General features: G+C 43.0%; 1 protein-coding gene across 2 annotated transcripts in view; it reads left to right on the top strand.

Moving 5' to 3' along the window:
* The window catches only part of LOC149317722 (rho GTPase-activating protein 39-like), a 244,710-nt gene that overhangs the window by 194,683 nt on the left and 35,487 nt on the right, over positions 1–14,540 (top strand). Inside the window, exon 6 of one of the 2 annotated variants that reach the window (XM_089518075.1) lies at positions 9,683–9,775. The exons of the other annotated variant lie outside the window; for it this stretch is intronic. Coding sequence (XP_089374201.1) covers positions 9,683–9,775 — 93 coding nt within the window. The remainder of the gene's footprint in view (positions 1–9,682; positions 9,776–14,540) is intronic. 2 annotated transcript variants of the gene reach the window in all.

The following is a 14,540-nucleotide window of genomic DNA, read 5'->3' as shown; positions in this document are numbered from 1 at the left end:
TGATTGAAAAAGTCCTTTGTCACAGCTGTTATCCACCGGTGTCCCCAGGATGAATGGTTATCATTCAGACTGGTTATCAAGACTAGTTATCTGGACTTGGAGAATGACCCGATTCCATCCCCTCAGAATGAAATCAATGATCTGATCTTTACTAATTTTCTCCTTCTCCCTTGCTCTAGAAAGTGCTGACACTTTTACTGGGGGTGTGGGGAATAATCCAGTCTTAGCTAACAAAGGAATACTTTCCCAGGCATTCTAAGAAGGAAAACTTCATATCTAGTCCTTAAGTGTGAGCTGGCCTTGCTCAGTCTGCTAGAGAAGTTGCAACTACCGAAAGTCTCATTTTCATTTTTTTAATTGTTTTGTTTTTTTGCTATAGGCCTGCTTGATTATTTAGCAAATACCTAGTTATTATGTTATGCATCTCTGAATGTGAGTGACAGTAATCATTCCTTGCCAAGTTTTCTGGAAATCCCAAATCCCTACACTTCCCTTTATTTTAGGCACAGCAAACCTCTTGCCTTTACACATAGTTACTTCTTTTGAAGGTTGGCATTCCTCCCTGCCCTGTTTTGATTATTCTCTTCCTTAGCAAGGAACTTCCTTATTGCCCTGAACAAATGTTTGGAGTTGGCTTCTACATAAATGTTATAAAATAATAGTTTGCAGGTTTGCGGGACCATGAAGATTCTTTTCCAGGATCTAAATTGTCTGGGTTATCCTGTTCTAATGTGCCCCTAAAGACAGAGTGGAGCTAACAACTTGTACAAAATTCAGCTCCTCTTATATTGATTGGTGCAAATGTACAAGATCTTATAACACTGGGATGGCACTGGCTGGCTGTTTGTCACAACATCAAGTTCAGAATGATGAGTTTGATGTATAACACCTTAAATGGCTTATAACCTACTTGATTAAATGTGTGTTGCCCCCTTACCATCTTGTCTGTGAATTGAGATCCACCAGGAGGGTCCATTGGATTACTGGTATATCACTGGATTAATTGTTGTTGTCCCTTGCCTTGATCCATGGTGAGAGGTGGGCAAGAAATTAATAATAATAATAATAATAATAATAATAATAATTCTAGAACACGGCTTCATAGCCCAAAAACCCCCACAAAAAACTAAATAACAACAACAACAACAACAACAACAACAATAATAATAATATAATCACCTAGCAAAGCTGGACTTCCAGAATGTGTCACAAAGTTTCCTCAAAGGTGGCTCCCTGGCTGTGGAATGCCGTGACATGTGAAAGTTAGGTGACTCTGGTCAATATGTTTTCCATAGGCCTTTTAATAGCATTGCCTACATAATAGAATCAGGCAGTTGGTCAGTGATGCATTTTTTATATGATTTAGTTGCTGTGTGTTTGGTGGGTGACCCCACTCTGTATTATGTATCATGATGAAGGGTGAGATATACATTTTAAAACTCAAGAAAAATGTGGCATTTGTGCTTGCACCAGCATGCTCCACAGTTAGAGCTCACCATGGATTCTCCTTCACTAACATCTAGCTAATGTCCATATTTACCTTGGAGAAGAGAAGATTGAGAGATGGTATGGTATCGAGTTCAATACCAGTGAAAGGGCTGAAGCTTGACTCAGGCTTGCATCCTTCCGAGGAGGTCCTAAAATGAGTGCCCAGATTGTTGGGGGCAATTAGCTTACAGTTGTAAACCGCTTAGACACTGTTGGTTCAGTATGAAGCAGTATATAAATGAAGCTGTTTGTTTTTGTTTATGTTTGTATGATAGCCATCTTTAAATATCTAAAGGAATGTTGTGTAGAAGATGGAGTGAGTTTGTTTATTTCTACTCCAGAGACTAGGATATGGAGCAATCAATGCAACTTACCCAAAAAAATCACTTAAAAGTTAGAAAGAACTTTCTGACACTAAGCACTGTTGCAACAGCGGAGTAGTCTGTCTTGGAGCGTGGTGGGCTTTCCTTCATTGGAGGTCTTTAAACAGAGATCGGGTGGTAGCTTTCAGGAGTGGTTTAGTTGTATATCTTCTTCATCTTTGCCCAGAAGACTCTACATGTTGCTGTTGACTTTCATATTTTCTGCATTTACCTAACTTCAGCATTGGTTGTGCCAGTCTGTCCAATCCCTGGTGCCATTTCTGGCAGTTACCATCTTGCGAAATTGGGCATGTTTAAAAATCAACAGCCACACAAAGCTCCATTATTAAAACTCCCCCAGTTCCAGTATCTGCCTAAAAATGCCAGCTCAGATGAGAGAGCCATATCATCCTTCCAGAAGATAAGGATGTGTAGCCTTCGCAAGACATTTTCAGAAAGGAAAGGAAATACCTTTTGATAGGTATTCTCTGGAGCATTCTAAGCAAGATGTACTGAACAACAGGCCTGTCTCCTCCTGCTCTGGGCTTTTCGAGAGTGGGTTGGCCTGCTGACTGCAATTCTTCTTGGAACATAAAGCAGCTAAAGATGAAGATTAAGGTGGAGAGCAGCCAAAAATGATACCAGCCTTTCAGCTCTAATTGCCCCAAGTTTCATAGGCCCTTGATACGCTTTTAACTTGTGTCCTTTTCTCACCAAAGTCCATTCAGTCCATGAGTGGAGGCTGAAAATTGCTTCTCCAGGCTAAGGACTCTGTGTAACTGTGGGAGTGTGCTGCCAAGAGTGCTGCCTGGTGGAGCCACATCATAAAATGAATAGATTTTGAACTGAGAAAAGAAGACTTCCCCAGCCTATACACAAAGACGCATATAAGCACATTGGTACAATTGGTATTTTTGATTTGCTAGTGGTTGGAGGAACTGGACCAGTCCTGCATTCACCTCTGAAAACCTTGTTCTGCTCTCCTTCCCTAACATGAATCTGTCTTTCAGTAGGTAGGGATTGCATGTTCTCAACCCATCATCATAACTATTTCTTCACTAACACCTTTTCACTTGTGGAGCCATGAGATCTAGCCACTTGTTTTTTTCACTTAAATGAAAGCTGAGATGATACAGTTGAATTCTGCTTCCACTGACATGTTCTGCATTTTTCATGGGGTGCTGGCCAAATAGCAGCATATTCACTTATGCCTGGCCTGGTGTGCCTGCAGCAACATCTGCCTGCTGGGGAAGGAATCCCAGTCCTTAGTGTCTTTTGCACAGTTTGGTAGACCCACATGGGAAACGGGTGATGACTCTCTTGTAGTTGCATCCATCCCGGACTGTGGAACTGACACTCTCATTTTAGCTGTATCTGTCTTTTGAAAAGAGGCAGAAAAAAGAAAGGCTAAGACAAGCTCTCCAGAGGAACCGGGTCTCTCCTGATCCCTATGCTTGTGGGAATATAACTGATATACACATGCTTTTCAGCTGTCCTAAGGCAAAACAACCTCTTTTCTAGAGACTCGGAGAGAACTCAGAGAGACATAGGATGCTACATGAAATCATGCTTTGTTATGATGGAACTATATTGGATTCCATATTGTTACTGACTGGCAGTAGCTCTCTTCTGGGTTTCAGGCAGGAGTCTACCAGCCATGCCTAGGGATGCCACATGTCAAACTTGGTATCCTTTGCATGTAAAGTAGGCTAACCACCACTGAGCTATGCCCCTTCCCTTAATTCTTAGGGGGTTCTGTACCTCTTTGGTAACAAATGGTTGAAGGAGGTGAGTATGTTTAATTTGGAAAAGAGAAGATTCAGAGCTTTGTAATCTTAGAAAGGCAGCGTGGTATAGTGGTTTGAGCACTGGACTACAACTGGATGCCAGGGTTTGAATCCCTACTCAGTCATGGAAACCCACTGGGTGACCACATACTCTCAACCTCAGAAGAAGGAAAAGGCTAAACCCTCTCTTGAGAGAAAACCGTGCCAAGAAAACTCTGTGATAGGTTTGCCTTAGAATTGCCATAAATCAGAAATCACTTGAAGGCACATAACAACAACAACAACAACAACAACAGTGGTAATCATATTTAAATCCCCAAAGTGATGACATATAGAAGGTGAAGTGAGCTTGTTTTCTTCTGCTTTAGAGACTAGAACAGGAACCAATGAATTCAAATGATAGAAAAGAGATTCTGCCTAAACATTAGGAAGAACTTTCTGATGGAAAGTTCTTTGCAGATCCTTAAACAGAGATTGGATAGCCAATCTCTTGCAGTAGTTTAGCTACATATTTCACACGGTGGGAACTGTAGTAGGTGGACCTTGAGATTTAGCTAAATATTTCAGCATGATGGGAGTCAGACTAGGTGGACCTTGCAGTTGTGGTCTCTTCCAAATCCTTAACTTTACAATTCTGGTCCTTCGCCTAGATCTAAAGTGAGTTTCATTTTGCATCCTAAGGCCAAAAGTAGTTTGAGAAGGAAAAGCACTATTGGCCGTTCATGGAGAAGGTTGCACCTTGTGATCATTCCTATATTAATACCTTTCCACCTGGATTTGATACCAGGAGGCTCTGCCTAGCCTCTGTTCTTCATTCTACCCTCTGCTGTAGAGCCTAAAGGTATGAGGTTATAAGAGAGGGCAGAAATAAGAGCATCCCTTTCTGCCTGTCCCATAAAGTTGGCTCTTTTCACTGTGTGAGTAGGTTGGGAGGTCCAATAAAACAAAAAAGGACCATCCGTTGCCTGAAAATTTCCCAAAATAATTTTCCCTTTCTTTGATCAGTGCTAGGACTTATTTTCTCATACAAGGAACTCATGGGACAATGTTCTTCCAAACACTGTCCATTGGGGGTCATTCTGAGGCTTCTGGGGCTTGAACACTGGTACTTCAGGAGGCAGGGCATCCAAAACTACTTCTCCGGTCAGGCAAGCTGAGACTCTTCCTTTTCCCTCCTTTGCCCACAGGGCCTCCAATCCTTGCAAAAGTCACTGTGGGCAGCACAAAGGCAGGGAGGGACACTGTTTCAGCCACAACAGAGGCCACCTTGTTTTGGGGCCAGGACTGTTTTCTTCCCTCTGCCCCTTCTTGTGCTGCAACATCACATCCTCTGCCCTTTTTCGTCTGCAGCTCTTTGTCATGCCAGGATGTGGGTGGGCAATGCCAGCAACAGGCCCTGTCTTGTGTCCTAGAGAGGGGAACAACATTGAACTCTGTGTTGCACTCCTTCACCTCTGTCTATCCCTTCCATCCATCCGTGTTGGAAATCTGGTCCTGGTTTAACGCAGGAACTGTCATAATGGCTCTCTGTCCTTGGAGTCATTGCATGCTTCTTGTGTATCTCCTCCTTGTCCTCCCACACAAAAATCCCTACTGTATTTAAAAGCAGTATATCTTCTGCTAAGTGATATAGCTTGTTCTAGATTGGGGAAAAGCCAATAACATGATTTAAGGATGTTAAACTGATGGTGTTGCTTAGGAAAGTAACTCTTTTTCTCCTTCCTTCCTTCTTTTCTTTTTCTTTTTCTTTTTTGGCTATTAACTGGTTGCTGAGGCAGTACCATATCTTTTAATGTGGAGGGGTTGTACTTCTATCCATACCCTTGCATTTTAAATGCTTCTCAGTTGTTTTAAATTAGTCCTGTTTTTTATAGGATCTTTTTATTTAATGTTTTTTAATCCAAGAAGGTCAAAGGTCTGGAAACCCAACCCTGTGAGGAATGGCTTAGGAAGCTGAGTATGTTTAAATTGGGGAAGAGAAGATGGAGAGGTGACTGATAACTATATCTGAGTGCCTGAAGGGAGACCTTGTAGAAGATGAAGCAAGCTTGTTTTCTGCTGCTCCAGAGACTAGAATACAAACTAATAGATTCAAATTGCAAAAAAGTTTAGGAAGAACCTGCTGATGGCAAGAGCTGTTCAACAATGAAATTGCCTGCCTTGGAAGGTTGTGGACTCTCCTTCTTTCAAGGTTTTTAAACAGAAGTTGGGCATCTCCTTGAGTCCTTTAGCTGTGTATTCCTGAATAATAGGGTGTTAGACTATATGTTTCTTGGGACCCTTCCAAGTGGTTTGATTATTCTGTGACTGGTTTTGGCTGGATTTTAAAAAAATCTATTTCCTGAGATCCTTCAGTCCTGTATTGGTGGAAAAGGCAGGGTATCAAACAAACAAACAAACAAACAATTAGCCTGAGACTCCCCAAGTCCTCCACCCAGCAAGGGCATAGGAGAAAGAGTAAAAGCTTATGCATGCATCTACACTATAGAAATGATGCAGTTTGACACTGCTTTAAGTGCCGTAGCTCCATCCTATGTAGAATCTTGGGATTTGTAGTTTTGTGAAGCACCAGCGCTCGTTGTCAGAGCAAGCTAAAGGCCTTGTAAAACTACAAATGCCAGGATTCCATAGGATGGAGCTACAGCACTTACATGGGTATCAAACTGCATTTTTTTTCCTACCCAAAGTGGAACCCCCTTCCTCAGTGTCATTGCCCATTCTTATTTGAAACTTGCGAATAATGGAAAGTATTTGCATGCCAACCATTCTGCCAAATAGCTACTCTGAAAATATGCATTGCCTGTAACTAGCCCTCAAACTAGTGCCCTGAAGCTGAAAAACACATGTAATTGCTTTCCCCCAAAGAACAGTTATTATCTCTATCGGTTGGCCTGGTTGCAGCCCTCAATTAGGCCTCCATGTTCCTGGAATTAACCAAGCTCTGAGTGATGGTTGGAGGTAAAACATTTAAGAACTCGCTGGTGGCCAAGGGACCAGAAGTCTCCTCCTGAATGGCTCAGCCAAGGGAAGGAGGACTCAAGGCTGCACATCTACGCTCACGGCTCCTTAGCTTTTTGGATGGCCGTGTGTCCTGTTTTATGGAATACAGTCCTACATTTAAAAGATGATCTAAGAATAGTCCTCCTTTTGAAGGCATCCTCTCTGAAGGGCTGTGCCCTGTCCACGTCTGATGTAAAGATAAAGAATTATAAGGAAGAGAAAGCAGAAACCTTCAAGCTGCCCGTGAGCCACAGTTAGCAGCACCTGGACAGTGTACTCAGCAAACATGCAGGGTTACTTGCTCCCTGCCATGAGTGAGATGTGTTGTAATGCTGTTTAAATTGTAAAAAAAAATAATTTGTCATTCTGCAGTTCTAGCTATAAATTAGCAACAGGGGTTCTCACACTTTGGGCCTCCAAGTGTTTTGGACGTCTGCTGCCGGAATCTCTGGACCAGCTGGCTGGCTAGGGCATGTTGGAATTGGAGTCCCCAAAAACCTGGAGAGCCAAAGTTTGAGAACCCCTGAATTAGCATCTATTATTTGCATTTATTAGCTTTTAGGTTCAATAGCTTATGGGGCCTCTGCTGTTGACTCCTGGAGGCTCTGCTTCATCCTGCCCTGTTGCTGTTGTTGTTGTTGTGGTGGTGGTGGTGGTGGTGTGCCTTCCAGTCATTCCTGACTTATGGCAACCCTAAAACAAACCTATCATGGGGTCCTCTTGACAAGATTTGTTCAGAGGAAGTTTGCCAATTACAGTGTGAAGTTGAAGGCTTTTATGGCCAGCATCCATAGTTTTTTGTGGCGGTTTTGGGCTATGTGACCATGTTCTAGAAGAGTTTGTTTCTGACATTTCACCAGCATCTGTGGGTGGCAACTTCAGAGAATACATTTGCCAATTACATCCTTGCATTTTTCTGCCCCAGCAGCACTCTTGTTTCAAAAGTGGGCCTATCAACGGAATGGCTATTATTCAGATTCATGGGCTGCATCTACACTGTAGAATTAATGCAGTTTGACATTACTTTAACTGCCAGGGCTCAATGCTATGGAATTCTGGGATTTGTTGTTTTGTGAGCTATCTAGCCTTCTCTGTCAGAGAGCTCTGGTGCCTCCCCAAACCACAAATCCCAGGATGCCGTAGGATGGAGCCATGGCAGTTAAAGCGGTGTCAAAGTGCATTCATTTTGCAGTTTGGCAGCAGACATGATTCTTCTGGATTGCAGCTAGTGGAGAACAAAAGCAATGGGAACAGAAGTTTAGAAAAGCTACTTTGAACTACAACTCCCAGAATATAAATGGGAAAGGGCTATTGCCTTCATGCTGTGCTTGTGATCTTCTTTGACACACCTGCTTAGTCACCATGTTAATGCTGATCCTACATTTTCCTAAGTGGCAGCTGCCCTGCCTTTGCAGGGCAGACAGGTGCCCAGTCAACTGCTCACACACTATGTCTCCCACCGGATCTCAGCCAATTGGGATGGACTCTTCAGCCAGTCCCCAGAATCTAGCTCCTTATAACCCCAAGATGTAATTTGAGTTGTCCAAAATCATTTTTGCAAACCAACCTGACTATCCATTTTGCCTGCAGATTTGCTGCAAAAAACTGAACCGTTTTCATGTTTTAAACTTGCTGTGTCGATCAGCCAAAGAGCCCTCCTCCCTTCCCTGCTCCCACCCACACTTGGCCCAGATTTCAGAGCCAGCTGTGGCACCATTATAATTGCCACTGAGAAATTTTCCGCACCTGCAACAGCCCGCTCTCCTGAACATCAGGCTTGCAAATGAGTGGCAAGAAAGGAGGACTGCAGGCTGATGGAACTACTGCAGTGTGATAAACTCTCACGCACAAACATGCATACATATACACAGTAATGTCCACTTAAGTGTGAATGTGGCAGCCAGGAGTGTGAGTGCACACCTGTTGGAACGTATGAATGATGCTAAATGTTTCTTTTCTGAAGAAATGGATTGGCTTTCAGTAAGGAACATAGCTGCCCTTCACTCATTTGTGACCAAGAGGTTAAAAATGCATTTCTGCTGGTCTAACCAACATAACATTTGTTTCATGCTCATTGTTGTGACCCATGCTGGATTTATCTTAGCCATCTTCATATCTAGGGAATGCCAGTGTTCAATATCAACACAAATTTCTTCATCCTATAGTTGGATAAAACCCAATTCCAGCCATACCCGATGTATGCCAATTGGTCTTTTTTTTTAATTCATTTATATCTGTTCTCCACTTTGTGCCATTTTATGTTAACAGGAGCATTGCTTTCTGTGCTGTTGGAATTGGACTGGTCTGGAAGAGGTTTTAAATGGTCTTGACCTCATAAAACCACCTGGGGTTGTTCATTGACCTTGCTCCTGAGCAGGATAGGTGTACCTCCCAGACTCAATTCATATTATTGGTAGCACTGCCTATTCATCAGCCTGTATCCCTTGTATCATGAAGAATTCTGCATTTCTGAATGTATCAACATCAGAAGGAGGAAGGCTATTCCTTTCTTTCCTGGTACAGAGATGTTTACCTTGCCTAAAATGCTATTTGGTTCATCACCATCCACCCATTTTTTAACTGTTTACAGTGAATCCATTTGGATAAAAACTTTCTCCTGGAAAGGGATGCCCTCAAGCACTTGTTTGCCACTGGGATAAAAAGACAGAGCATTTTTTGTTCCCTGATGTTGCGGGTGAGCAATGGCAAGGACTAAGGGTCTGCATTAAAAAAAATTGCAAGATGAAAATGTTTGGTCGTGGAGATTTTCTACCCTGCTGGAATTGCTTCTCTGTGCCTTAAAAATGGAAACTCAAATCTGTTTGGCCCACCTCTATTGCAGATTCCCTGTCTTGCTCCTGACTTTGCCGAACAGATTGAAAATGCCACCCTCAAAAAACACACAATTGCTTCCAAGCCAGTTGGCATTGACAGCAGTGCTCCATGTTCGTTTGATTTCATTTTTTTTGTTGTTTAATATTTGTATTCCCCTGCTGCCCATTTGTGTTCCATTCTGTTGTCCTCATGGTTCTGTTTGTTTCCCAGTTACTCAGCACATTAAAGAACTCCTGGAAAGGAACAGTAAGAAGAAGTCCAAACTGAGAAAGAAACCCAAGCCCTATATCGAAGATCACGATGGTAGGGTGCCACGGCCGGGCGCTCACTGAGCACCTTCCTCTCCTTAGATGTAGATGCCAACTCGCTTTATCTCTCTGCAGCTTCTTTAGCCTCCACTCAGAATTTTCTTCTTAACATTGGCTTCATGCTCTTTCTTTCTCCTTTTAACTGCTAATTTTGGACATGCCTCACCAGTGGCCAAGCTCAGATTGACCGCTGCCCATTGTGCTTCCTTCAGCAGGGGCCCTGACCATGGGCTGACCTTTGAGGGGCTGTTTTTGCTTGAGACCCAAGGCTTCCATGGGGGTGTTGGTGGTGGTGGCAAAGGATGCATCATGCAACCAGGCAGCTGCATTGGCAGTGATGCAAATGAAACAGAGACAGGGCTGGCACAAGCAGGGCTGGCCTGAGAGTCACTGTTTGCTCTTAACTCGTCTCTGACTAAGCGGCCTCACATGAGCAGGTCAGGAGCTTGTTCGCATGCAACATAACTGCATCACATTTTAATACAGAAGAGTAGCTCATAATCCAAGCCATGTTACTGGTGTGTTAATATCATATGGTTTCTTTAGATCAGAGAGTTACAATGCCAGATGATGACAATGACGATGACGATGATGATGTTCTTTTTGTTCTTGTTACTGTGATTACCATCATTGTCCACCATTACTGTCACTACTAATAATATACAATAACATCCAAAATCCACAAAACAGTGATAGCTTTTTGGGGCCAACCAAAATGCACAAAATGTATGTTGCAAGTTTTGGAGGCTACGCTGGCTTCTCCATCAGGCAAAAGTGTTAAAAATCAACAGGAGAAAGCAAAAAGTGACAGTGTTAGCATCACAGGCCTACTTTTTGTCAAAATGTTGTTATAGTTGTTCTTAGTTAAGATGATATGGAGGGGCATTCATGCAGGCAGGACCCTTCTCCTTCTGGCCATGGGGTACTTCTGGAAATAAAATTTAAGTTCATTTAGCAAGACAAAAAGAGATGCTACTCATGAGGTCCAAGTTGCCCCCATCCTTTGTTAGGTAGAGAGCACTGAACTGAGCTGACCTTCTAAAGAAGCCCTCCACTTAATAACTAATAATACTTATCTGTAATGTTCAAGGTAGTTTTACGCAGTTGTGGCTAGAATCAAAGACATAGCCCTATTAGTATGGAATATCAGTATGCAAAGACTCCTTGTAGCATCCTTGAGACAACTGGGCAAAAAAAGTTGTAGCATGAGCTATGAAGTAGACCAAGTCTATGAAAGCCCATGCTACAACTTCTTTTGCGCAGTTAGGCTCAAAGGTGCTACAAGATCCCTTTGCATACTTGTTGGTGTTGGTGTGTGCCTTCAAGTCATTGCCAACTTACCAAGACCCTAAGGTAAATCTGTCACAGGGTTTTCTTGGTAAGATTTCTTCGAAGTTTGCTATTGCAATCATGGAAGCCAGGTGGAGAGCATCTGGATAAGAATCAAAGGGGAGGGAAACAACAAGGATGTTACGGTGGGAGTCTACTACAGACCCCCAAGTCAGACTGAGGAATTGGATGATATCTTTCTAGAACAGATGACCACACAGTCAGAAAAGAGAGATGTAGTAGTGATGGGCGACTTCAACTATCCTGATATTTGCTGGAAGTCAAACTCAGCCAAATCCTCAAGGTCTTGCACATTCCTCACTTGCCTGGAAGACTATTTCATGGTCCAAAAGGTGGAAGAGGCAACAAGGGGGTCAGCTATTTTAGATCTGATCCTAACCAACAAGGATGACTTGGTTAATGGGGTGCAAGTGGTGGGATCATTAGGTGGAAGTGACCATGTTCTCCTGGAGTTTGTAATACAGTGGAAAGGAGAAGCCAGGCATAGTCAGACACGCATCCTAGACTTTAGGAGAGCGAATTTCAGTAAACTTAGAGAAGTATTGAGGGCGATTCCATGGTCAGAAATACTAAAAGATAAGGGAGTTCAGGATGGATGGGAGTTTCTCAAAAGAGAGATACTGAAGGCACAATTTCAAACAGTTCCAGTGAGAAAGAAAAACGGGAGGTGTCTCAAGAAACCAGGATGGATGACTAAGGAACTTTCAACTGAGCTGAGTTTGAAACGGAAGATGTATAAGAAATGGAAAAAGGGGGAAATCACGAAAAAGGAATTCAAAGAAATAGCAGGCATGTGTAGGGGTAAAGTCAGAAAAGCTAAAGCGCAGAATGAACTCAGGCTTGCTAGAGAGGTTAAGAACAATAAAAGGGCTTTTTTGGATATGTCCGCAGCAAGAGGAAGAAGAAGGAAACGGTAGGGTCACTGCGTGGAGAAGATGGCAAAATGCTAACAGAAGACAGAGAAAAGGCAGAATTACTCAAGACCTTCTTTGCCTCAGTCTTCTCAAAAAAGGCAAAGGGTGCTCAACCTGAGGATAATGGAGCAGAGGACAGAATAGGGGAATTTCAGCACAGAATAAGTAAAGAGATAGTAGAGGAACCCCTTGTTAATCTAAATGAATTTAAGTCTCAGGGACCAGATGAACTCCATCCAAGGGTATTAAAAGAACTGGCAAATGTAATATCGGAGCCATTGGCAATAATCTTTGAAAACTCCTGGAGAACAGGAGAGATCCCAGCAGACTGGAGGAGGGCAAACGTTGTCCCCATCTTCAAAAAGGGGAAAAAAGAGGATCCCAACAATTATCGTCCAGTTAGTCTGACATCAATACCAGGAAAGATTCTGGAGCAGATCATTAAACAGAGAATCTGTGAACATCTAGAAGGCAATGCCATAATCACAAAAAGTCAACATGGGTTTCAGAGAAACAAGTCATGCCAGACAAATCTAATCTCTTTCTTTGACAAAATTACCAGCTTGGTAGATGAAGGGAATGCTGTGGATATAGTATATCTTGATTTCAGTAAGGCCTTTGACAAGGTTTCCCATGACATTCTTGCAAGCAAGCTTGTAAAATGTGGGCTAGACAAAGGAACTGTTAAATGGATCTGTAATTGGTTGACCGGCCGAACCCAAAGGGTGCTCAACAATGGCTCCTTTTCATCCTGGAGAGAAGTGACCAGTGGGGTCCCACAGGGCTCTGTCCTGGGCCCAGTGCTATTCAACATCTTTATCAATGACCTGGATGACAGAATTGGGAGCATACTTATCAAATTTGCAGATGACACCAAATTAGGGGGAATAGCTAATACCCCAGAGGACAGGATCAAGATTCAAAATGACCTGAATAGACTAGAAAGCTGGGCCAAAGCTAACAAAATGAAATTCAACACAGAGAAATGTAAGGTATTGCACTTAGGGCGGAAAAATAAAATGCACAGATATAGGATGGGTGACACCTGGCTGAATGAAACTACGTGTGAAAGGGATCTAGGAGTCCAAGTAGACCACAAGTTGAACATGAGTGAACAGTGTGATGCGGCAGCTAAAAAGGCCAATGCTATTTTAGGCTGCATCAATAGAAGTATAGTGTCTAGATCAAGAGAAGTAATAGTGCCACTGTATTCTGCTCTGGTCAGGCCCCACGTAGTATATTGTGTGCAGTTCTGGGCACCACAATTCAGAAAGGACATTGAGAAACTGGAGTGTGTCCAAAGGAGGGCGACAAAAATGGTGAAGGGTCTGGAAACCATGCCCTATGAGGAACGACTCAGGGAGCTGGGGATGTTTAGCCTGGAGAAAAGAAGGTTAAGAGGTGATATGATAGCCCTGTTTAAATATTTGAAAGGATGTCATATTGAAGAGGGAGCAAGCTTGTTTTCTGCTGCTCCAGAGAACAGGACCCGGAGCAATGGATGTAAGCTACAGGAAAAGAGATTCCACCTGAACTTTAGGAGGAACTTCCTGACAGTAAGGGCTGTTCGACAGTGGAATGCACTTCCTCGGAAGGTGATAGAGTCTCCTTCCTTGGAGGTCTTTAAACAGAGGTTGGATGGCCATCTGTCAGGGATGCTTTGAATTGGATTTCCTGCATGGCAGGGGGTTGGACTGGATGGCCCTAGTGGTCTCTTCCAACTCTATGATTCTATGATTCTATGATTCCCCTAAGGCTGAGATGACGTGACTTGCCTGAATGCAGACCTAACACAGGTTTTCTTGGCAAGATTTCTTCAGAGGAAGTTTGCCAACATTGCTTTCCTCTTAGGCTGAGAGAGTAGGACTTGCTCAAGGTCACCTAGTGAGTTTCTGTGACGACATGGAGATTTGAACCCTGGTCTCATAGAGTCCTAGGCCAAGTGCTCAAACAATGGCACCACACTAGCTTTTAATTTTACATACATTATCCCAGTAAGTCTTCCAATCGGCTTTGATTGCCATTATCTGCACAGTGCAGATGGAGGTATTGCTCAAGCAAGAGTAGATTTCCAAATCTACATAGTGAGAAAAGCAGCAGAGGATTCTTACTGGAAAAATCCTGGCTGATGGATCAATACTAGAGGCTAAAAGACACATGTCTCAAGATGCTCTGGTAGTCTTTTTATTAGTAGAAATTCCTGATGAGTTTTGGTCTTGGGTACATTCCATTGAATGCTCCCTGGTTTCTGTTTATTTCTCTAATGCCCACTATGCCTTCCATACAGAAGGTCCCAGCTCCGATTTGTGACACCCCCAGGTTTTTTAAAATTAAAAAATATTAGGTAGCTGCTGATGGAAACGGCCTCCCACTGTTCAAGACCTGGGGAAAGGTTCTGCCAGTCAGAGTAGACACAACTGGGGTAGATGCAGTCTGGTTCAGTGCGAGGCCACTTTATTTGTGGTCCATTAGCCTTCTTCTGTATTGCATTGAAGG

Source organism: Sceloporus occidentalis, unplaced genomic scaffold (assembly GCF_023333645.1).
Source record: "Sceloporus occidentalis isolate IW3139 unplaced genomic scaffold, rSceOcc1.0.p SCAF_3, whole genome shotgun sequence".
NCBI classification, from domain to species: Eukaryota; Metazoa; Chordata; class Lepidosauria; order Squamata; family Phrynosomatidae; genus Sceloporus; species Sceloporus occidentalis.
Note: the sequence above shows the minus strand (reverse complement) of the source record. Positions and strands in the feature narration are given on the sequence as shown.